At 41.0% G+C, this 25820-nt stretch overlaps 1 protein-coding gene across 9 annotated transcripts in view; it reads left to right on the top strand.

The window, feature by feature from the left end:
• The window catches only part of MYO5A (myosin VA), a 103476-nt gene that overhangs the window by 20317 nt on the left and 57339 nt on the right, over positions 1 to 25820 (top strand). For 8 of the 9 annotated variants that reach the window (XM_075764531.1, XM_075764528.1, XM_075764532.1 and 5 more), the window contains exons 3-5: positions 1290 to 1461; positions 7169 to 7313; positions 23545 to 23701. In XM_075764531.1, coding sequence (XP_075620646.1) covers positions 1290 to 1461; positions 7169 to 7313; positions 23545 to 23701 — 474 coding nt within the window. Of the gene's footprint in view, positions 1 to 1289; positions 1462 to 7006; positions 7026 to 7168; positions 7314 to 23544; positions 23702 to 25820 lie in introns of those variants that run through there. The other variant, XM_075764536.1, reaches the window with a different exon arrangement.

Here is a 25820-nt window from a genome sequence, read left to right on the forward strand (position 1 = left end):
ACTGTTTAGTTACAAAAATCCATTTTGCCTGACTTTTAAAATAAATAAATTAAAAAAATTGTTGCTTTTATCCTAGTGCCTATTATGTTCAGTTGCATCATCTTTTTCTACTTGTGCTGTTAAACCTATAACCCTGGTTTGATATTCCAGTGAGAACAATGTTGCTAGGAGAACAGCGTTGCAGAGAAAGAACTGTGACTTTTAAGTTGAGCATAAACATCAGAAGATTAATAAAGATAAAAAGGGGCAAGGATTAAGGGCATTATGAAAATGATGCTATATACAGTGTAGAGAAATGATGATGCATCTACAAAAAGCTCGCGTTCTTCTAGTGAAGGCCTGTTCATTTATTTTCATGCCATTTAAATGATTCTTTAATTTTAATATGTAACGATGGTGATTCCTCAGATCTTCTAATGGAAAATAAAGATGTACTGCAGTTGGTCAAATGTTTATTTTTAATTTCTTTTTTTCTTACCAGTGGGCAGCTTAGATCCTACTTTCATGTAGAGACCTACATAGCAATGAAGTGAAAACAACAGATTACATATATAGAATAGCTTCTAAATAAAATATCTTCCTTGAATGAATTTCAGGTTTTGACTCACATTTCTTATACGGCAAACTGAGATTAATTTTCCCCCCACATATTTCAGGGTGTGTGGTGATGCTGCACGCTTGCACATTGCAGGCAGTAGAATGGGGGTGTTTGCCAGTTAAGTCACATTGTGTGGGGACAAGGAAATAGCAGGTAAATGAAATGATTTTAGAACTAGAGACAAGTGCAATTAAAATCTTAGAGATTAACTTATATCTGCAAAAATTATAAGTAGCATTTTTTCAGTTTGTGTTTTCTTTATGGCATTGTGCCAACATTCTCAAGTCGTATTACCGTGTATGAAGGTGGCTATAGACTGATGGGAATCTGCTGCCTCTGTTCTGCTCAAGAGGAAAATAGTGTGGAAAAACTGATTAGATTTATGATATAACATATTTTGTCTTATTTAATAAAAAGATTTGGCAGCAAAAGCAAAGACTTTGCTTAAGGAGTAGTTTAAAAATATGATATCTCTTTATGGTTGCCTGTTATGCATATAGAAAGCCCTTTTAGGAAATTTTAAATGATGTTTTTGGAGAACAAAACTGCCAACTCAAATCACCAGAAAATTTAAATCTTGCATTGTGTTTTTGTAAGTTGGGCATGTTTTGCTGGGAAGAATGGTTGGAGGGACTGAATGAGGAAACCTAAACACCAGTTCTTTCTACATGTGTTTCCATTTGATTTCCAGGACCTAGAATATTGCCTAGATCCGAAGACAAAGGAGCTCCCACCCTTGCGAAACCCTGACATACTTGTTGGTGAAAATGACCTCACAGCGCTTAGTTATCTCCATGAACCTGCCGTTCTACACAACCTCAAAGTTCGATTTATAGACTCTAAACTAATCTATACCTATTGTGGCAAGTACTGTCTTTTCATACCGTAATCTTTACAGAGAATGCCTTAGACAGGAAAAGGAAAGTTGATTGTAGATGTATCTGCCTTTAACTTCAAGTCATTTCATGATCCGGCATGTTGGGCTATTCTTGTGAACGTCCCTACGTTTGTGGTTGTTAAGTACATCAAGTAGACTTGAAAGTGTTAAGGTTCAGAGAAAATTGACTTCACTGTGTGTTCCTTTAGCTTCGCAATGGACTCTGTTTATAAAATGTGTATTCAGCAATTTTAGCTTGCCAGTGGGATTCCGGCTGGTTGGTGTTCCTCTTAGGCTTGGTTAGATAGCTGTGGGCTGGAGGGGAGCTTCCCACTGTGCGGATGCAGGAGGCTCGCCTGGCCGTTCGGTGGATTTATTGCCCAGCTCTGATTGCCTACCTCTGCGTTGAGCTCCTCCATCTCTGTATGGAAGACAGCAGTTGATTTTCTTTGTTTTCCAGTCAGTGCAACTGTAGGAGTGCATTTATAGCAGTGCATGAGCCAATGCTTGTCCAGTCACAATTAGGAACAATCTTGGTTTTAAAAATACCATTTAACTCATAGTACAGGTTACCTGAAGTTGTAATTGCCTGTGATATTTTCTGATGGCCAGAAAGGGGGGAAGTTACTTTAACGATCACTTCATCATAAGTGCAATGTTGCAGCTGAGTGGTCTATTATAAAGAAACATTGTGAAATAGTTGAGGCTTAAAATTTAGATTTTCTGCTTCTAGGCTTTTTTCTCTGTGTGCATGTGTTTATTTCAAATCTCAGTGTTTAGTCAAAATATATTGCTAACTTCTAATATAACCCTTCAATATACATAAACTTTGTAAATTTTTCAACTATTTCTCTAGTTTATCTGTACTTTGGACACTGTGCTAGTGCATGAGAAACAGTTTAAGTCATTAGTGGATTTTTTTACATTTCAAGCTGAGTAAAACAAAACATAATATGGTGATGTGATTGCTAAAAACCAAATATTGAAAATTTCCTTCTTGTAATTGTCTGATTAAGGCAAAGACACATTTTTCCAGTGTGTGTTGTCAAATTATCAATATTATGAATATTCATTTCAGCCTCATTTATGCCAGTAGAAAACATGCCCCATGATTTCTTTTTTAATACACAATTTAACTTTGTTTCTAATCAGATTTTTGTTGGACAGTCCCAGTTCTTGGTATTGCAAACCCGAGTATACGAGGCCTTCCTGATGTTATCATATATTATTATATGTTATCATATATTATTAAACTTGCTGTTTATAATTTCATTGTGCTTTCCACTGTTTTGCAAACTGTGGAGTAGAGAAGTCATGTTGCAAAGTGGCCCTTGACAGATACCAGCTAATCATGACTGCAGGTATCTGAAGGAGGAATTGGTGTTTTGCAGCTGAAGGCTTTGTCCTGTCCTGGTCTGCACGTGGAATATGCCAAGGGTCACATTTTCCCTCTTCTAGTCACCATTACAGCTTCACCCATGGCAATGGCTATGGAGAGCTAAGGCAACCAGCACGTTAAACATGTTGTGATGGAGTGTCGTGCCACATTTTGCTCACTCCGGCTATTCCTAATCTGCAGATGCTTAGCAGAGTGCATCTGCTCCCAGTCCTGCTCTCAGCAGTGTCCAGACCAGGGGGGACTGATTCAGACTTTGCCACCTTCTGCTTACAGCCAGCCTTCATTCCTGTAGGAGTGGGAGGTGATTCATACCCACATCTCATCCCATCATGCAGTCAGAGCATGACTAGAGGCACAGAATAATTTAGGTTGGAAGAGACCTCTGGAAGTCTGCAGTGAAGCTCCCTACTGAAAACAGGTCTGACCAGATCAGGTTGCTCAGGGCTTACACCAGTCAAAGCATCTGAGTATTTGAGTGTCTCCAGTGATGGAGATACCACAGCCCTCCATCCTGCTGAGGGTGCACGTTCTGGTCCTGGCACTGGGAAACCCCCATAGTTTCCCCAGTTTAAACATTGTCTGCGCTTCTCTCCCTAGTGCCCCCACGGCAAAGCTCTTGGTGGGGGAATGTTTTGTGAAAGGGCTTTTGTGCAACTGGAGTCTCATGGCCTCAGCTTGTAGGGGGGTTTCAGTCTGAGATCCGTGGTCCCGTGCCTACGATACCACCATACCCGTCTTGGTTTGTGGTTCTGCTGCTTTGCAAACATGCTCTGTGTTTAGCATCATTTAAGAGGCTTTCAAAAGGAATGTGCTGTCTGCTAGTTTTGTTTTGCTGTGTGGGAAAATATGTTGTTTTCATGTTTTCCCTTGTGCAGCTTTAGTGGTGGGTTTGGCTGGTTTTATAGTTTCTCAGAGGGCTGGAAGGCCTTTGGCTCCTCATGGATGGGTCTGCCAAAGGGCCGGGGGTGGCACAGCTCGGTCGGCTGTTTTGCTTCCAAACAAGACTCGGGATGATTCTGGGAGCTGCGTGTGGGTTTATTCGAAACATGCGGATCCGGTAGTGTGGGGATTCCTGGTGGGTGAAGGAGGTTTAACGCTACCTGGTGACCTGAGGAATGCAGTATGCTGTGCCTTGACCAGCTTGGGATGTAGGCATATGTAACTTACGTTATCAGCTAAAGGAAAATAAAGTTGGTGTGTCAGTCTTTAAAAATCAAATCCTTTGGCACAGACATTCACCTTTCAAACCACTCTATCAGTTCCCGTCTGGAGTACAAGTGGCTTCCCTCTGCAAAGATTATTGCCTAGAGCTCTGCCTGCGGAAGGAACTGTATTTGCCTCCTTAATCTGACTCACATGTTAGCCAGGTTAGTTTAAATACCCTGTGAAGGTGGTTTGAGCTAACCCAGTTGATTTAGCCCAAAGGAGATTAAAACCACTTTAATCCACCAAGAGGATGGTGACATTATTCTCAATCAGTAGAACTAGAACTGGGATGGATGGATGTCCACAGCCCTAGAAATGAATTCAACTGTGCTGTCTTAGCGTAATATGTCAAATGGGTATTAAATTCTTTAAAATTTCACTTTGAAGTAATCCAAACTTTTAAACAGAAAATCTCCTGATTTCTTAATTTCAAGTCAGCCCTTCACCAGCAATTCAGAGGTGATTTATAACTTTGCTTTACTGTTGGGAATATGAAATGAAGAATTAATGAAGGAAGTTGAGAAGTTACAAAGGTAAATTTGAATGCTTGCATGGAAAACCTGCTGCGGCTGTGATGAAAACTCAGTGAATACTGCTGTTTAGTTCAGATGTATAAAGTACTGCCTGCTATGCAGGAGAGCAAACTTTAATGTAAATTAATAAATTAGTGATGTTAATATCCAATTTGTCCACATATGGGTGAATACATTCAAGATAAAAAAAATAGATACACTTATTTTGGGTGTATATAGGAAGAACGGCAAAAAGAGTAGGCAGAGTTTGATTTAGTGTAATTGTAGGAAGGAAAACACGGATAAATCTGATTTGGGAAAGGCCATGATATTTCTTAAAATAGCAATATGATTTAGTGGAGATAAAGAGAACTTTATATATAAATTAATCTGGATTATAGACCTGTGAGACAGACTGATTGAAGTTACATAGAAAGCATATAATTCCTAACTCACTTGTTTTGGATATTTCCAGATGGTAGTTGCTTGTTGATTTTACAGATTGCTACTGAAGTTAAGTGATTTAATATGCTGAAGACTTGTCATGGGACTGCTTATTTTGAATTCAAGGGTTTATTTTTGCCAACATAGCCAAAAGCAGGAGGGAATTGTCTAAAGCCTTGCACAGATTTTTTTTTTTTTTTAAATGTCTCTTTGATTAGACTTGCAAGCCTGGGAGACTCGGCTCAGCGGCGTGGTCTTACTTAACTTTTTACTACTTTTTCACAGTTACAAAGGGCAGATGTTAAAAACTGACACCAAAAGCATTCCTCGAGTCTGCTAGTACTGAGGTCCCTTCCCCTCCCTGACCCCCCTCTTATTTTTTGGCTCATCACTAGAGCATTGGAACTTGGCATGCATTTTTATAGAGACTTTTCACTCGAGCTCCTGAGTCATTTCAGTGAAGTCATGGCTGATGGAAAAACACTGACTGTACTCACATGGGTGTGTCCAGCTATAAAACTTGCCATATATTTGAGAAAATAGGTTGAGGTCTCTCAGATCTCTTCATGAAAGATATCCTATTGTTGTTTAATGTTTTTGCTATGGTTTGTACTTATCTGTAAATGCATGACAGGATTTAAAAATAGGATGATGCTCCCAGCAGCAGCGCCAGACTGTTGCTGCTTTCACTTCCCTTCTCCAAGCTTTTCTGTGGAAGATTTCTTAGGTAGACATCACAACGCTGTAATCTGCACAGAGCAGAGGGCTGGGATCTGCATTGAGGAAGTCTGTGTGAGCGCATGTGAATTTCTGAGTAGATTTAGAAGCAAGTTGAGTGCTATGGAAATGCTTCTGGTGCAGGTTCTTCAGGGATGCTTTGTCCAAGGAGCATGTGCAGCACACTTGCTATAGTCACTACGCAGCCATCTGTACCTGCGTTGTCGCTTTTAGGCACCAAAATACATATGTAAGAAGAAATTCTATTTTTAAATTTGCCATAGTTAAAATTAGAGTTTCTTCTCTTTTTTTCCCCTTATTGCATTGTCAAGGTGAGGAGGAATTGCCATGTCAAGAGAGCATAGTTTGCCTTACATGGCTGGGTCGCATGTTGCATTGATCAGTATTTTCACCCCCCACATGGAGCAAATAAGTGTTCTCTACCCATTGTACATGCTGCGGGAGAGAAAGGTGTAAGTTGTCGTTGTCAAATCATCCCTGTGGGCAGAGCAATCCTTGTTTCTCATGAAAAAGAAAATTGTACTAAAAGCATTTGAGGAGTCACTTTGTGGCTAGGAAGGATGTACGGAGTAAGACTAAGTTTACCTGTGCAGGGAGAGTAGAAGGATGGCGTGAGTTTAGAAATGGTGTAGCAATGAGTGGCATTAAAAAAGACAGATATGTGTTTAATTGGCATGGAAAAACTCGAAAATAGAAGGTGTAAGCAGTTATACACATAGATGTGTAAGGTGAGGGGTTTATGGTGCCTTCTAGAGTTGTAATTACTTCATTTCCTGACATGACTGTGTAGCACTGTGTATCAGCCCTATGAAATAAGTCTACATGTATTTTTTTTGATCCCTTTGAGCAGGAGGTTGTCCTGCCTGACTGGCAGAGATGCCCTGGAATCCAAATTACACCATGACTCTACTTTGTTGCTTGTTTCAAAACCAGAAGATGTTATTCCTGGGCACAGCGTAATGGCTGAAGGTTAACACACCTCACATATCCAAACTGACCGTCATCACATTATCATTCAGATAAAACACAGGGAAGCACAATGCACATTCATTGGTTTCCTGCACTGAGCAGGCTTTATTTCAAGTCAACACACTCTGAATCTGGTTGTTTCCTGCATGCTAGCTTTAGAAAAGGCAGATAGAGAGAAAAAGTAAAAAGTTATCCCAGATGTGTTTCCTAAAGCAGGGCAGAAGCAAACTCCTCTGATACTCTTTGTACACAAAACTGTGGTCAGAATAAATACCTGTTGAAGTCAGTAATATCAGATCTTTATTCTTCTCTAGTTAAGATTTTTAGAAAGATTAGAACAATAGTTGGTGTTAAAGCTGTTTTTTTGTGTTTGTTTTATTTTGAAGCAACTATTAATAATTCCTTTTGTTTCATTTCCTTTGTAGGTATCGTCTTAGTGGCCATAAATCCTTATGAACAACTGCCTATCTATGGCGAAGATATCATCAACGCGTACAGTGGCCAAAATATGGGGGATATGGATCCACATATCTTTGCAGTGGCTGAAGAAGCGTATAAGCAGATGGCCAGGTTTGTAGACCGCAAGTCTTGAATTCATTGTTTTTCTGAAAGGAATAAGACTTAAAATTTCTGGCCGATGGCCTTCTCTTTATAGCTCATGAAATATTTAGCAAGATCTGTCTTTTATCCAGTGTTTTAGTACATTTCACAAGAGGATAAAGCGCCTAAGTGAACAGTAGAGCATTATGAATGCCATGGAGATCGTGACCGCTGACAGGAAACAGGAATAACCACAAATCTTGTCAGTATTTAGGTCTAAAATTAACCCAGTGCTTTATAAGAGTATGTTGTTTTAATTTGATTAGCAAAATATGGAAATACTTTTTAATCATCAGTGGATTTTTAACGAGAAAAGTGCCAGATTCTTAACTGTTTTGCATTTATATGTGGCACTGACAACAGCAAAAAAAACCACTCGGCTTATGAGTGCTATTATAAGCTCCTAGTCGTGTCGGTAGAGTCCCAGCTATGAATCTGCCTGTGGCTGTCGTTGACTAGAATTAAGAGGGAGCAGAGGGACGATTGCACAGAGTGCCTGAAAAACGGAGTCTCTAAGGTCACTGTAACAACTGCACAGGAAATCCTCATTTCTTTGAATGTTGCATGAAAATGCACTTGTCACCCAAGGAGGGTGGTTATTAGAAACTTCTTCCCCTTCACCCCAGGAACCTACCAATTTGAGGAGCTTTTGAAATACTTCATTTCTGGGATAAAGATCTTTTGGACTACTGTGTGGTCTTTGGTGAACAGGATGGTCCCTGGTATCCTCACTGGTTAGCTGCAGGCCATTGATACAGTTTTCCTTGTTGACAGTACAGCCCCTGGTCAAATTAATCAAGTAAAACAGTGGCAGATCTCTGGATTAATTGCGATGGCCCTCAAGCCGTACTGCAGGAGGGGGAGGCAAGGGGAGAATGGGTTGAAAATGGTAAAGTGTTCATCTTTGAAATTAGCTATCTGTGAATTTAAGAATCCATATGAGAGCTAGAATGAATAAAACGCTCCGTACGCTGTGAAGTTAGCTGTGTGCATGAATGTGGTGATTCACGATACCCACGTAATAGATTATTTCAAAAGAAAACAGTACAGTACAGGGCAACATTTCATGACTTACGGTAATTCTGAAATAGCCAATGCTTCCAAAATACCCTGTATCTGCACTGTTGAATGGCAGAGGTATTTGCCTTACTTCCTTTCTGCTAAGAAAATAGACATATGATCTGGTATGGGAATATAAAGGCAAAACTATTATGACAGTCACATCTGCATTGTGGCTCTTTCACCGTTGTTTTACAGATCTACATCACTGTTTTAAACAGACTTGCTACTCAAGTCCCTCTAAAAGCTCTACAGGAATTTATTAGCCATATTTTATGTCTGAGGCATAGTACAGCAACCTGCAATTACATGTCAGTGATGGATGTAATCCAAATTCCCAGAAATTTTGTTCTTACTATAACCCAGTGGAAGTAAGAGATCAGAGGGGCATCTCTCTCCGCTGGCTGCCTCTAGCCACTGTCCAGAGCACGCTTACGTCTTACCTGTGTTCAAACTTCACGTTGCCGGATCGCCTGTATTCTGCGTGCTTGTTAGCTGAAGCCTCTGCAGTGGAGATGTCTGTCTGCCGCCATCTGTGTTCTCTGCTGTCAGAGGAAGGCTCAGAGGGCTGAGATTTTAGGTAGAGTTTCTGCTGTGGTTTTTCCTTTTTGTGTTAATTGCCTGCTTGTCAGCTCTCGCTGCGCCCTCCAGCAATTCTGCTGTCCTGAAGAACAACAAATAAGATGCAGTAGAAGTTCCTTTTTGAAACAAATGATGAGAAATTATATAAGCATGGAAATGATCTTAAATAATCCTTTTGCATTAATGAATTAATTCCTTTGTGTGTCTACAACATGTTATAAACATTTTGTTGTTCTTTTATGGATAACTATCAGTACTTTCTTAGGTGCAAAATGAAATCTGTGCACACAATGAAAATGAAAAAAAATCCTCTACACTGAAGTAACAATTTCATTGTTTATTTAGTTTCCCAATGTTTGTTTCCTTTTCTATTTTTTTTTTTTTGGCTTGTTTGTTTTTAAGAACTTTCTCTGTCATTTGGACATGCTGGATTTGCTCATTGAATTGCATTTTCTAATGCTGTTTCCAATTTCTTAATCAGTTGTCCTGCCCTTTAACTTCAGCGATGCTTTCTACACTCTGAACAAATCACCTTTTACTCCTGAATGATGAAGATAAAGAAAAAAATGTGCAGATTTACATTTTGGCAGCTGGTTATTTAAAAATGAAAATCAGATTGTCTGTGACTATTTCATTAATGCTTTAATAATTGTATTGAATATACATACAGTAGCTACTCGTGTAGCATTAATCTGCATTTATGCATGTCATTGGTGAGATTTATTTTTCTGTTGTTTCTAATCTTTTCTAACTCCATGTTTAAATGATCACTGGAATAATTAGTCATGAGGCTCTTATCCATAAGGCTTCAGTGAGCTCTTCTGAATATTTTCTTCTTCAGTCTTCTTGTTAATTTATGATTTAATGATTTAGAACTTGTTCTTGCCAGCTTCATTACTTCATCTGCTGTGCCTGAGAAACTCTTTCCATGTGTATGGTTGGAACTAAATGATCTCCATGGTATTCTTCAGCCATAGAAAATGCCCCATGACAGCAATCAGGAAAGCTAGTGATTGTACACTAAATGTTTACATTGTGTCTTCAGAACAAATACAGTGCAAGAGCATTGACCGCAGGAATGGCAGGGATGGAGCTCACATCTGGCTTGTGCAGGAAAAGTGGTATTCTGCAACTGCATGGGGTTAAGTGCGGTATAAAGCAGCACATAAAGATACCTTGGCATGGGAAATTTTCTGCATAGAGAGAGCCAAAGGGCTGTGAAGTGGTGTCCCCTTTTGGGCATCCATTATTCCCTTTCAACAGCAGTTCTGTCACCAGTTTCCAGTGGAGGGTTTGTGAAGAGGAGTATGGCTCGTCTTTACCCATAGCTGACGATGAAATAAGTGATTGCTGTTTGCTCAGTAGCTTCTTGACTTTTTCAGCACAGGAATATGTGCACAGCTCTTTTAAGACTAATGTTATTCTGGATTATTATTTCTTTTTTTTTTTCTTTTTTTCCCTCCTCTCTGTTCTCCCCTTCTATTCTGCCCTTCTTATCTGTATCTTTGTGCCTTTTTCCTTTTCTCTCTCCATCACCTCCAGCTCCTGAGCACAGACTGACAGCTTAATTTCCAACACCTTTCCTCTGCTGTGCCCAAAATAAGCAATGAACTAGTTTTACAATTGCATTTAAATTGTCTTGGACTTAGGGTTACGTACACTTGATACTTACCAATAACTTTATTGGTTTGGGTTGTGTGATCCTCCAGACCTCAGATGTAGGGGTTCCAGTGCAGATCTCTTCCTCTGTCCGAGCAAGAGGAGATCCACCCGCGAGCGTGTCCCAGCGGGAGGGAGCAGGATGGGTCGGATGGGGATCTGCCTGAGGGGCTTCCCTCTGCCTCAGGGCTTTCCTGCGGAGCGGTTTGGGGCTGCTATGGCTCTGCAGGAACAGCTGTACTGAGTTGTGGTTTTGGAAAGAGCTGGGACCTGCACTCAGAGGTCTGTCTCTTCTCATGCATTGGCAATGCTTGTTCCTGGATGGCTTGCTCTATTTGAGCAAGGGTATACAGGTTCGGGACAATGTTTAAGGCAGACGAGTGATTTAAAAGGAAGAAAATTATTATTAAAGAACTTATTTTTGTCTCAGAAATATAAACTGCAATGTCAGCGTGTAGGTGTTTGCGTGTGTTGAACCCTTTGAACTACAATGCATACCACTTTTGTAAGTCCAAATTATTAACAAAAATGAAGTTCAGTCTTCACAGTTACCCTTCAGTGGTAACTATAAAAATTAAGGCAAAGCGTCCGTTGGCAAATATTTTATTTTATTTTTTTTTAAAGCATTACAACTTCAGTAGGAATCATAACCATCAGCAGGTGCAGCTCATTTTCTTTGTAATATTCAGTAGAAGCCTCAATTTTTAAGTGTATCGTTTGCAATAAGAGAAGATGCTGATGATTATTATACTCTTGAAATTGTTCAGAATTGCATTAATGTATGAGACACATGATTATCAGTTTCCTAACACTATTAGGTAAAGAAGTTCTAAATCACTCTTACACAGGATCCCTTTGCCTGTCTAATAAGGGTATATTGCAGTAATTAAGATAATGTATTTTTTAATCAGCACTTTGTTGGACTGGTTTGTTCCTTTCTACTTGTGGTTGATGACAGATACAGCAGAATTCAGTGCTTTTCAATTTAATAAATTAACTTGGAGATTTCCTTCTGATTAATTGGTAAAGTTGTCTAGCAAAGTGCAAGTTGAAAGTAACATTTGCAAACAGAATTAGGTACTGATGAGGTCCCTATAAAACTCAATGAATACCAGGACGGAAAGCAATAGTGTTTAAAGTGTCAGTCTCCAAAGTTTTCCTTTTTCTGTTTGGACAAAGTATAATGATTTATTCAATGTTAGTGTGTATCTTTTTCATGAAATTATCTTTAATAAGCAGGGTGCCTCTCTGTTTTGTCAGATTTTCAGCATGTGTCTGATGGTTCTAACCTACAGGAAGATTTTTTTCTGTCACTTTTTGTTCAAAAGGAGCTCGGTGAGCTGTTGAGTAGGTTTTGAAAGCACCTTGACTGACAGTCTACAGTTATCCTAGGCATCCCAAGATGATGTCCTCTTATAAAAATACATGTTTGATCAGCTGTGCTTTGCTTCCAAGTGTCTGGTAAAGGGATACTCTCTTCTCCCTTGGCAGAAGTCGGGAGAGGGACGATTAACAACCCATCATGGATCTGCATCCAGTTAAGAACCGAGAGGCTGCTGCAGTGGGTGCTGTACAGGGTCATCTTTGACTTATGGCTTTGGCATATGAGTTTTTAAATGAAATACCTTGAAAATGATGGTATTTTTGCGGGTCTGTTGTTAAAATTAGAATGAAAAGGGAAATTGTCCTTTCTGGTGAGAAGAGATGATTTTGGAATAGTCTCTTATACTTTGGGTCTGACATTTTATGACGTTACGAGTACAAGACAGCGGATGGGGTAATCAACTTGACATAACATCAGGGACCTACTAGTCTGAGCAGTGATTATTTTTAGGCAACAAAAGAGTTAAGCACAGTCATAGCTGGAAGCTAGAGTTCATGTAAGGTGTCCTGCTGGTAGCTAAGCAATGAGCTTTCCTAAACTGTTGCAGGAGTGACCTCTGACTAATCCCTAGATAAATCAGTTGCATAGTGCTGGCTCATCTTTGTGCTTCTCTGGAGTGCAATCTGTCATGATTTTGCAGCGCGTGCTGACCTTAGTTTTCTTCATTTGTATCTATTGGGAGATGTTACCGTCAATTCATTATCTTTTCACCTTTTGCCATTTTTGCAGTCAAGAGCTGTGTTTCTAGGATACAATTAAAATGGCAAGTAGTGCGATTTTTTAATTTAAAAAAAAATTTTACATCTGCTGGTTTTGAGAGTATTGCAGAATGTTTTTACCAAGCTCTTGTTGAAGAGGACGAAAAGATGCTTAAGAACTTGAAGTGTTTCAGAGTGGCTGAGTCTGCAGCTGGAACAGACTCAAGAGAATTCAGGTTACGTATAATAGTAATATTTCACCTTTGTTTTGCACTTTCCATGAGCAGATCTCAAAGTCTTCTGCAGAAGAGATCGGTATCATTATTTTCATTTTATAATTTGAAAGAGACATGGGAGTGGGAGAGGTACTTTGAGTTCACCAAGGCGGCAAAAGCAGGGCATAGAGCCCCTGAATCGAAAATCCTGATCCAGTGTCTGATGACTTGATCACATCAGCTTGACAATAAAATATGTGAGAATAGAGCATGTAATTGATAGCACAGCAGTTAAATGGGTTTCCTGGTAACATTCTCCCAAAGCTCATTTGTTTCCAATGTACAAAAAATAGCATGCTATATTTTGCATGCCTTCATCTCCTGCAGCATTTAGGGGTCCTTGTGCCAGATAACATATATTGCATAATAACCTTTGCTTTCACAGAAGACTTCACGTTTCCCAGGCTCTTCACCAAAGTCTGTCTCCTCTAATACTGGTACATCAATTTCTGCTTGTACAGAAGACAAGTGAGGCAGAGATGGTGTGCTGTGGGCGTGCCTGGATCAGCCCAGAGCTGGTCCCAGGCGCTGAGCTGCCAGCCCTTGGTCCTGTGCTCAGATCGTCCTCTTTTTTCCAGCGGTGAAAGCAGATGTCAGTGAGAAATGCTGTTAGGCTTAAAAAAACCAGTTAAACTGGAAATATATTTAGAAATGTGGTCAAAGAGCTTTGGTTTGTCGGACTAATGTTTCATGCCTATTAAAAATTAATGATTTTACAAAGAATTAATTCAGTGCTTAGTTGGGAGCAATCGTTGTGACTCAAGGTGCAGCTGAACGTGTCTCTGAATTGTTAATGCGTGGCGTCTGTGAAGAGCGGGATGTGTCAGGTCAGAGCATGTTAGATCCCGATAGTCAAAATAAACCGATGGGTGCAGGGTGTGCAGGTGGAACAGACCAAGAAACGTGGCTGCTGTTCTGCGCAAGAAGTGACGCTTGCTCCTGGGGCATAGCACTAGGAAAGCACTTTTTTTTTTTTTCCCCCCCCATCACATCACCACAGAATGGTTCAGAGCACTTTAGTCTCTAATAATAATCCTTAGTGCTTACCTAGCACTTTGCACATTCTGGGAGTTTTACAAAAGTTACCTTGTTAATCCACACAACAGCCCTTGGAGGGTGGGAAACTAATTATCTGTGTCAGGCCACACCTTTGGGGATGTGCCAGTACAAGTGAATGTGGAGGTACCGGCACTGGGAATGCCGGGATGACATGGCTCTGCAGGGAAGGAGGGACTGTGCCTGCTGTGCAAAGGAGCACTGAGAGGAGGAAAGTGTAAAATGAGGGAAAAGGGTTTCCTGCAGTACAGGGAAAGAGAAGGGAAAGATGTGCTTGGGCTCTGTGGGCTATAGGAAGCAGTTGGAAAGTAGGAGGACAAAATGGGGGTGGTTTCCCGTGTTAAGGAGGCCAACAGGCAAATCCAGAAACAGGGGATAACAGAACTTATTTAGGGCTGCAAAGAACTTTGGGATTAAAATAGTTTGTTCAGAAGGTTGGTGAAGGGCAAGATGTTGCCTCCTGCCCTTGATGCGAGAGGTGCCGGGAAGGCTGCCCGGACCTGGATGCTGCTGTTCTCCATCAGTCTGAGAGCATTAGAAAACTGCTGAATGAATTCTTATTTATTTATTGAACAGTTAAATTACTTCTACTTGAAAAGCAAATCCTGGGTTTGTAGAATTACCAATTTTTATAATGGCTCCTAACAGAAGCTGGGCTGAATTTCAAAGGCCTTTGCGCTGAACAAGTGCTGCTAAACGCGTTTGGCCTTGTTTGCCACCACAGCACCACGCTTGGGCAAAGGTGAAGCTAAATGTATTGCACTGACCTGTATTAAACCTTCTGAGGCTGGTGGGATTTACAGCTGCCTTTCCTTTTAGGTTAAGTGCAAAAAGCAATTTTGGTCTGTAGAAAAGCCAGTAACAACAGCAGGATCACACAGAAGAAGAGCTGGGTTGCCCGGAGAGTGAACCTGGGCCCTACTCTGAGAGGGGCTGGGGAGGACAGGCCTTGGGGAGAGCGGAGGCTGGTGAGCTTGGCAAAAAAATCCTTCTCTGCATTTCGTGCTGAAAAAAGAGGAGTATTCTAAGAAAAAAAACAGGAGGTATTTTGGGTTGAAGTTTACAATCACTGGTATTTTTAGGAAACGCTCCATTGATTTCAACATTTATTGAAGTCAGACCTATTTAGTGAGCCTTCAGATGAGATACGGAAAACCTTATCATTTCATCTTACACCACAGATTTGTCATTCTGTTGCTTTATTCTTTTCTGTGCCTTCGTCCGCTATGCACCCCCTTTCCTGTGCTGGAAGGTGCCCAGTGCCTTGAAGCCAGCGCTCCCTGTAGCCTGCTGGGGCTGGCCGCCTGCACTGGGGAGCCCTTCCCGCCTCTCTTCCTGAGTTAGTCCGGCTGCTTTCTGGGAAGCTCTCCAAGCATTTGATACTACAGAGAACTGTAACTTTATCTTGATACCTGATGAAAGGCGATGGATTTCACAAGAAAGGAGTTTAAAATCTTTTCTGTGGGTAATTGTTCCAAGACTGAATAGGTTGTTTGGAACGGGAGTATTGGATGTACTGGAAGTATTAGATGTATTTCTCTATTCCTGTAACATCAATACTTCCAAGTTACTTGGGAACATGGATAAAGCAGTTGCAATGATATTTGGCACTTCCATACTGCTTTTATTTTTAGTGCATTGTATGAACTTCTTTTATTTCATCTTATCAGTGAGGAAGTTAATTGGTAAAATGTTCTGTGCTCTTGTTTTTGTTATAGCTGCCTCATGGGGGAAACTGATCTTTATTAAACAGATTTGTTTAGTCACGGTCTCATATACAGCGATGCATGAATGTTTTGACTGTAGATACTGCAGGTTATTTTGGTCATATGCTGTCACAAATATGCAACGGGGATGCTGAGAGATTGATTGCAAAAAATAGGATACTTGCTTAGGTCAGAGTTATGTTGGCATTGCTGGAGACACTTAATCGTGTCAGCTGCATGTAGGTACGTGCATCTTTGCACAGTCTGGAAATCTGCTTTACAGGATAGGGTGTAAAACATGTCACTTAGCTTAAACTAGGTTTGTGTTGGTCCCTGGTTAATCCTATGGCTCTCAGACTAGCTGCAGCTAATGGAAGTACAGCAAGATTTCAAACATGGCGGCATTTCAGAGTCAATCCTATCTGACCTTTCAGCAATGTCATTAGTTTTTAAGTTATTTTCTTGGGTTGCTTTGCCTGCTGCCGTAATTCAGCTGTAGGATGGCATATCACTAAGTTCCTTTTCTGTCTTTGATGGGCATGACGCACAATGACGTTAGTGGTAATTATGTGTATATGCTGAGGACAGGATCTATCCCAAATGTTCCCTGAGTCACAGGTTACTTCCCGGGGAGTTTGTGTCATGTTCTTTGATCATTCGAAATTCACTGTTTTGAAAAATGTAAAGCAATTTCATGCTTGCAAGTCTACCTTATTACCACAGAACTGCAGTAGAGGAACAGCAGTGCAATAAAGCAGACCAGACTGTCACTGCTAGATTAAATAAAAGCTATTTATTGCAATCTTGTTCTTGCAGTAGGAGATTGCAATGTTTGAAGATTGCGGGATCAGGTCTTTAGCAGCAGTTTGTGCTGTTTTGATTTAAATAAAAAATGAAACTGTCATATGCAATGGGGTTGGTGCCCCATAACCTAAACCTGTTATTCCAAAAGAAAAGAAGAAACTAGTAGCAACTCCACAAGAAAAAGGCAGTAGATTTAATTAAACCTCTTAGCACTGGAGCGGTGAGGGGAGGAGTGTCCTGAAGGTGGTGGCCTTCAAACCATCCCAACAAGAAGGTTCCTTAAAAACATCAGCACCTTGGCAGTGTCCTCAAGGTTAACAAATGTAGATGATTTAGGATCAAAGGCAAAGTACTAATGTTCTTCTCATCAAAATGCCTTGTTATTTCATCTCTTCGTTTTATGTTAAGGGTATCTCATTCTGATCTTTTCTGCCAATCTCTCTCCTGTATGGCACTGTGAAAAGTCAACTTTGAAGTAGTTCAGCACAGGCAAGCATTTCAAAGTCCGTATCAGAATCTTTTAAAGTCAGCTGTTAATGATACACTTCTGCCAGGCAGAGATGCTGGTGGCTTGCGTATGAATGGATTGATACGAATATCGAGGTTGATGTCAATAATTCTGTATTCCTTTTGTTTGTTTTCCCAGGCTGATGTTTTTGTGGTGCATGTGCTTATATACATCTAGTTGACATTATTTGCTGCAGAGTCATCAGTCTGAAAGACAAGATCAAGTGATACATCTGATGCATCAGTCACAGGAAGCAAAATAACACAAAAACAATGTTGTGCTTTCATGATTAAATTGAATAGCTCGGGGCTTCTTTAATCCCCTCTGAAATGCTTGTTGATGGGTAGGTTTTTAACTGTTCTAGTGTTCCTGCTTCAGAGAGGGTTTTCTATTGGTATAGAGGAAGAAGGTAAACAAAGATGTCTGTAGGGATTTTCCAGTCTATATGTCTTGATTATTCTGATCTGTTTGGACAGTTTGCTATGGAAATAATGGCTGTGATGCAGGAAGCTGGTTTGGTTTTTGAGGGAACCAGCTTCAGTGGGTGTAGTGATCTTTAGGAATGAAAATTGCTTGAAAATTGACAACTCTGCCTTTAATGTTAGTAACTTTAATGTTTCATTTCTTGCACTGTTTTTTCTTTTTTGCCTCAATTTTCCATTGGTCAACTGAAATAGTTAAAAGCTGCCTTAGATAATGAGAGCTCTCAATGATTAGTCAGTCTTGCTGCAGCACTATCTACATGTTGAAGGTGCCCAATGACAGTCTTGCTCTTGCTTCCACTGAAGCTGACAGCTGTGACCTCATGGGAGTAGCGTTTCCTCCATTCTGAGCCCTTCTGAAAGCATCTCTCTTAGATGTCTATGAAATCCAGAATTCCAAGTTAGTAGTAATCAATGCTATTAAAATTATTGCATTAAGATAAATGCACATTCTCAACAAAGGTGGTGGGTTTTTTTCACATCTTGAAAACAAGATTTATTTTTTTAAACCACTTCCTATTTTCTTGTGCATTGTCATTCCATTCGTGTTCTGCAAAACCCTTTTCTGCATGTAAAGTTTCTCAAGTCATTTTGTAGCACTTTTTTTTCCCCAGTGCTGAACCTCCTTTGAGCAGAAGCTATCTTCAGTGTTGAATTTTGCAATGGTTTTTCAAAGCATAAAAAACTGCCTGCTGGAATGTAGGCTGTAATCTCAAGCTTTCAGGAGTTAGGTAAGTCTACATCTATTCTGTTTTGGCACTCTGACAGTGAATTCCCTCAGAAAGATATTGCCTGTCAACAGAATTTTGTAGGTAAAGCAAAATTGTCTTTAAAATTTACCAGTCTATGCACAAATCTGTTTCTGTCCTTTACCGGAATTATGATATGAAAAATTAGTGACATTTATTGCTCATTCAATGGCCATTACTTGTCATAAGGAGTGCAGTTGTGTATGGCTTGGATATTACATCTCAATATTACCTTTCAAAATTAGACACCAGCATTATTTTTGTGATAGATAACACTATTTTAAATTATCAGTTATTCATTCCTTAATGTGGTACTGTTCTTTTATTTGACAAGAAATAGCTGTTACCCTCACATAACTCTTAAAGTATAGGCCTGAGAGAATGGATATGGGAGATTTCTGAATCAAGTCCCCTGCTGCTGCAAGCAATCTCAGCCTATTGTTTCACATTTCTGCTTGTGAAATGTTTGGACCTAACACCTTAAAACTGAAGTTTTATTTTGGTTTTGTCATTCCTTTATTCTTCTGCGCTGCTCAGAAATGGCAAAAGCTGAATGTGATCCTGATCGATGCCTGAACGTAATGCTTTGCGTTTCTGTGAAACTGCTCCCAGTGCATCTGTTTCAGTCTGCTGGCGTTAAACACCTCTTTTCGAGAGAATTTGGCTTAGGATCGTATCACCATAATGTAGTTCTGGATCCTAGGCTGTGATCATTATCCACCTGGGGGTGAAAAAGAGGAGGACTCCACCTTCTCATCCTCTGGCTTGCTTTCCCCCATTTCTCTTTGTAAAAGCATAATTAAAATCTTCCCTCCATTCAGAAGTCATCTTTAAATTTAAAATCATCTAATTATGTGCTTTATTGAGAGAAAAAGCTACAAGAAGATGAAGTAGTGTTGCATAGATAATGGATTGTGGCATCAGGCTGCAAAGTGGTGTCACACATAACGCTGTTGCCCTACTTACTTGTGTCATTGCCTGAAAGTTTTAATGAGAGCTTTTTTCTGACTGGTGACATGTTAAGTGCTCAGAATGTCAGGTCAAAGGTTGAGGGCTAATGATTTAGCTAAAAATAACTCAAAAAGTGTTATTTATACCTGAGAAAGAACTCAGGATGTTGTGACTTGTGTCTTCTGGGGATTTTTTCCTTCCTTTTGTTTTTTTGTTGTTTTCTTTTGTTTTTAATGCAGCCTGATTATGAAAATTTCATTTGGCGTAAGCGGAGGTTATATTTTAGACTGACCATTGCTTATACCAACCCATTAAAAATAATTCTCACCACATTTCATGCACTATCCAAGATATTTTGATTTTATTTTACATGTGATTTTGTTTTCAGCGTGGCATTTTGTTTTGTTAAAGCTTAGTGGCATAAACGAGCCCTCTGCTGAGCTGACACAGCTGCCTGGCAGGACTACCCCACCCTCCTTCTCAAAGACTAAGTATCTTGCTACCTGTGGTAGGACATCCGCACGCCAAGTCTTCCCTGGGGTTGTGGCAGTAACAGCTCATCCCCTGCTGCTGTTGCATTTGGGGTGTTGTGTCACCTGTCCTTTCTCCTTCTTCAGATGTCAAGTGTGATCTTGGCCGTTTTGTTGTGTTTTTCTTTCTCTCTGCCAGATAGCAGAAAGAATAATATGCTAGAGGATGGTCACTCCAGTGTGTTAAAGCAAAACAATGGACTAATGTACTTCTGAAGACAAGAGCGGCTCTGAGCGTGGATGGAGCACTGGCGGGGCGATGCGAGAGGACTCGCTGCAGACAATGAGCGAGCCCTTTGTTTCTCGTGATTGCCCTAGCTGCTGCAAACACAAGTATTCATTGCAGAAGAGATGGCAGCAACGTTTTCAGCTTGCACAGAGCCAGCCGTATCTTCTCTGGGTGAATTTATGGAAAGTGTATCTGTATGTGTACTTACACAGTAATATAATAATGGATCCCTTATTCCTAGGCATATGAATGAGTGCTAAGGAGAAGAGTACATCTTCGTATCTTATGATGTGGGGAGGGAAACTCTAGGCTAATTAGCAACAGTATTCTTAAGGAGAGATTATTTCAACCTCATTTTTTCATTACTCTCTTTGAAAACATGGAGCTCCCTCCTGTGCAACCCTCTGAAGAGCCCACTGTTTCCTACACTCCCAAGCTCCCCAGGAGGGACTCAGCGTTGCAAAACCACCATGCACTTTCCACGCTCACACACACCTCCTTCAGGGATGTGACAGTTAGAATGAGACACCTTGATTGCGATGTTCCTCTCTTGGCAACAGAATTAGTTTTTTGTTGACAGTTTTGTCAGAAATCTCTAGTACTAAGGTTGCATTACTTTGTTTTCTGAAACTGTACTGTGGGAACTAAGCTAAAAATAAGCTTAATCATCAGACGATACATTTCATAGGACTTGAGCTTCATGAGTCTTTGTATATTTACAATACTATAATAATAATATTTAATACATGAAACAGCTGGTGATCTACAAATGAAAAGCTTGTTATGTCTTTGCCCATCTCCTGTGTTAGGCAGCTCCTGAAAGCAGACCAGAAGTTTCATATTTTATAATGGTATGGTTGTTTTTTTTCTATGTGAAAGAGCAGTGGAGGAATAAAAGAAAGAGCACTGCCTGTCCCATGAAGAAATTGTTCTTTGTTTTTGACTTGCTGCAGGAACTGTCTGTGTGAGAGGAAAATTGTTTGTTATTGGTTGTCCCATTTAGGTCTTTGGCTGGACTGCTCTCATGTCCTTCTGCTGCTCTTTTTGAACATGAGCATCCATACAACTCATGCCGCCTCCTGACACGCAGAGCTACAGGCTGTCCCTCATGCATGTCTGTCCACTGCAGGTGGACGCAGGGAGGGGGGAATGGGGAAGAAGCAAGAGTGTTTCCCATCTGGAAATCTTCATCTGTAAAGCAAGCCGCCCCAGGGACACAGACCTCCCTCACGAGTGTGCACTGTAATGAGAGGTCTCACGGCGGGTGTTTCCATTTTCCTGTGGCCAAGGCTGGCATCTCTGGCAGTTCGGTCTTTGTAACCCGGACTACACGCACCCTGGTATCAAGTGGAATAGTTAGCTTTCCCACAACTTTCCCCCTGAGACTGACAGCTTGGTGTATGTGAAGGCGTGAACTGTGCTGTAATCATTCACACCTATCGCATGTGTTAAATGGAAGTCGAGAACATAAAATTACGTTGCTTTGATCTTCTTAACACTTTCCTATTAAATTTAAATCAACATTCAGCCATTTCAAGTGATTTCCTTTTACCAAAATGTGGAAAATCTGCTTCAACCGATGCCTTCATTCAGTTAAACGTATCCTACCTTGGCTGTCTTGGAGATGCCTGATGTAACCAGAGGCTCCTTTAGCTTACGTCTTTGTGCATCACAAAGCAGATGCTGGAGCTGTGCTCTTATCTGGGGGCTTGGTGATGGTTTTGAAGATAAGAAACAGCTTGAGAGTAACACCGTGACCTGTAATTTAGCTTTATAATTTCATCAGCAGCTTTTTTAATCTCAGAAGTAGAACCCCAGATCTTCTGGAGGACCTTTAGGCTACAGAAACCACCAATGTTTTTTCATAGAATCATAGAATGGTTTGGGTTGGAAGGGACCTTAAAGATCATCTAGTTCCAACTCCCCTGCTGTGGGCAGGGACACCCTCCACTAGACCACGTTGCCCAAAGCCTCATCCAGCCTGGTCTTAAACACCTCCAGGGATGGGGCCTCCACAACCGCTCTGGGCAACCTGTTCCAGTGCCTCACCACTCTAACAGTAAAGAATTTCTTTCTAACATCTAACCTAAATCGACCCTCCTTCAGCTTAAACCCATTACCCCTTGTCCTGTCACTACACTCCCTGATAAACAGTCCCTCACCATCTTTCCTGTAGGCCCCCTTCACATACTGGAAAGCCACAATTAGATCTCCATGGAGCCGCCTTTTCTCCAGGCTGAACAATCCCAACTCTCCCAGCCTGTCCTCATAGGAGAGGTGCTCCAGCCCTCCGATCAGCTTCGTGGCCCTCCTGGACTCTCTCCAACAGCTCCATGTCTCTCCTGTACTGGGGCCCCCAGAGCTGGATGCAGTACTCCGGGTGGGGTCTCACAAGAGCTGAGTAGAGGGGCAGGATCACCTCCCTCAACCTGCCGGTCACGCTTCTTTTGATGCAGCCCAGGACATATTCCATGCATATTTCTTCACTTCCCCTGCATAGCATTTACCGGTGGCCTCAGCAGGTGTTTGGAGGCCGTGCAGACTGTGTATGTGCTGTCTGAATGCGTGCGTACTGGAAATTTCATTCACAGTTACTGCGCTGTAAGTGCAGCCTGCTCTGGGGCTTGGCTATTCTTTCTGTGTTCCAGCCCTGGCTCTGTAGAGCTTTGGGGTAAAATTTTATTCCTTCTTTCTCCACTTTCCAGTATGTAAGATAGAGTTAAGCTCGCCCAGCTCATAGGATTATTTTGAAATATCATTAATTTTAACTTCTTTTGTTTTGGAAATATACTGTATAAAGCATGTATGGTCTTTATTTTAAAAGATTCGGGCTATGTAAATGCTAATTTCTACCCTTGTCATTTTGTAGTGTGTTTATTAGTGATACGGTTGGGGTTTATGGATAGAGCGCTCTTTGAGATGAGAAAAACTTGTTCTAGCAGCAAATGGAGATTAGATTTTTAAATGAGAAGAAATTACTTCACAACAAAGGGATCGTCTTCACTCCAGAGCTGCTATTTGTGTCCTGAACAGCCCTGTTTGAATTTTTCAGATTCAGAACAATTCTGGGAAAAGCCGGTGATTAGATCAGAAGGACGAAAGGCTTCTGTTGCTGGCTCTGCTGTTGATTTCTCTATCTGTAAGATGGCATTACTGATCTTTACTAGTGAGCACTGATAATTTAGTGGAGCACTTTCCCAAAGACTCTGGATAGAAGTAGCTGCAGAAGCACGTAGTGAATAGTGGTAAGAGTTACTTTACTGTAGCCAGGTTCTCTAGAGCAGCTCTGCTGGCTGGCTGGACTGTGGCGGCAGCATCAATCCTGACCAAGCAGGTCAGGACTGCTTGCAGGCAGTCCCATCAGCCAGGCAGGCAGCTTGGTCACCAACAGCCTTGTTTCTGCCACATAGGTTTACGTTATTGCTGTATTGCTAACATTTATGTTGGAAGGGTTGTTGCCAAGTTGGGGACACAAAAATTAAGTGTCCTTGAGAGAACAGCTGGTAATTAACATCTCTTTGTGTTTCAGAGATGAGCGAAATCAGTCAATCATTGTCAGTGGGGAATCTGGAGCTGGAAAGACTGTCTCTGCTAAGTATGCCATGAGGTACTTTGCCACGGTCAGTGGATCTGCCAGTGAAGCCAACGTTGAGGAGAAAGTTTTGGCCTCCAACCCCATCATGGAGGTAAGGGAGCTACCGCGCTAACCCCCACCCTCCAGCTGCAGTTATTATTATGGGGCTAACATAAGCATTCAACAGAGAGAGCAATACATACTTTTTTTAAGGATCAAAAACCCTAGAATAAATTTATTTTAAAATTCTGGTTTAAATCCATTTACCAGGAGGTGCTTTAGGCATAATTTTGTGTAGTATTTATGAAAGATTGAGAGAAGACAGGAGGTAATGTTTCAGTGTTGTTAAAGTATTTCACATAACAAAGTAATTTTGATATGAATACCGCTTTAAATCTATACAGCTTTGTAACACTGGTTACAAAGTTCCCAGACCGCTGGCCCAATGCAAGTGCAAAAGACTGTGTTTGTGTGTAAAATTCCAAAGAGGATTAAACCTTCTGGTCTTACCCACTGAACGTGTACATCACACAGCAGGGCAGGTAGATTATACTTTGAAGTGAAGAGAGTTGTTGAGTAAAGCAAATGTTCTATTTTAGAAAATGTGATTAGGGAAGATAGACTAAGAAAGCAAAGTTACGTTAGATGCATACAGTTTCTTTTTGAGGGCAAAACCACGACAGAAGACGTAATTTTGCTGTAATTAGCTCAGACTAATGTTTCAGTTCTGGAAATGTATGTAACTAACAGCAGTCAAGTCCCAAAGTCATTAGCTTGGGAGCATAGGTGCTGGCAATAGACAGTGAGATAACATATACAGTTCCCTCCTGCTTCAGGTTCTCTGTTCTCCAGGAAGCTCAGGAGATGCTGTAATTCTGATGTCGTGGCCAAGCAGAAAACATTTCTTAGGCTCATCTGAATTGGTTTTTGTGTCTTTGCCTTTGTGTAGATTGGAGTTGTAGCTGAAGTTAAGGAACTATGTTAAGAAATGATTCACCAGAGAGAAACAGTCTTGGGGGAATTCCTTGAGAGAAGTAGTGCTGTCCATAGTCACGCACATGCCTGTGGACAGCCTAAGAAAATGCTTAGGACAACTGATGCCTTGGTAAACGTTTAACATCTCCGTGCAATAGTTTAAAGTATTAGTGGATAAACATGAGTAAATGGAGTGCACGCAGTGAAATGTGAAATGCAAAATGCTGCCATTGTTTTCTTTCTCAGGTATTTTTAAAAATGAGCTATGTTTTACTCCTTCTTTCCTCCTGGTGTGAGGAGTTCATGATACTCAAACTATAGCTGCCCCATCGCAGTTATGTGTGTTCTGTCACAAGGTAATGGTGCTTGGTTTGTGGTGCCGTGTGGTGTTTTGAAACTGTTTTGTGGGATAAAACAAGCTGTGCCATGATGAGCAGTGGGCTCTCCTGTTGTGGGATCCACATGTCCAGCTGTGGGAGGAAGCCAGGGGAGCTGAGCCTTGTCTTGAGCTACACCTGCCCCAGCAGGAGCAGCCTGGGCCCTGGGGAGCAGTGGCAGTTGTGCAGGTGTGCGCTAATCCTGGAGTACTCCTTCCACTGCTCTGACCTTTGCAGTAAGTGTCTGCGGCCATGTTGAGATTGGGTGCCTGGCTGAGAGGGCTGGGGGTGCTGAGCACCCCTCTGCCTTCCTCTGTGTTCCACAGAGGTGGTACCTGGGGCCAGGCAGGCGGCCACATCCTCACTGCCTCTCTGCTGAGTGACAGCTAGGGTAAGAGGCTCTGTGGCGTGGCTTTGCAGTTTGCCATTTGTTTGCTGGGTGAAATACAAGCTGTTTACAGGTTTCTCTGCGCCACTTCTTTCATTTGGTCTCAAGGCCTAAATCAAACATCCTTCTCTCTCACTCCTTGGTCCCTACCTCCCAATCAGTGGCCACCAGCTCATGACTAATTGTCCAATATAATTTCCAAAGCAAGGAAATTTAAATTGAAGACTAGAAATGAGCTTTCCATCCATGCCTTTTTTTATCCACTAAAAAACAATGGTGGTGGTTTATTTTTATTTTCTAGGGATAACAATAATTTCATGAACCTGGGTATATCTAAAATTTCAATTACTTTAAACATTGTTATAATTGGATGAAAGTTATCCTTTTAACTTCAAACACTTGAGCTTTAAATAAGCTTTAGAGTGAGTGTTGTGAAATCTGGTGTTGAGACAGACTCCAGGATAGCAAAATTGGTGTTTTGAACTCTTCAG

Source organism: Balearica regulorum, chromosome 12 (assembly GCF_011004875.1).
Source record: "Balearica regulorum gibbericeps isolate bBalReg1 chromosome 12, bBalReg1.pri, whole genome shotgun sequence".
Taxonomy (NCBI): Eukaryota; Metazoa; Chordata; class Aves; order Gruiformes; family Gruidae; genus Balearica; species Balearica regulorum.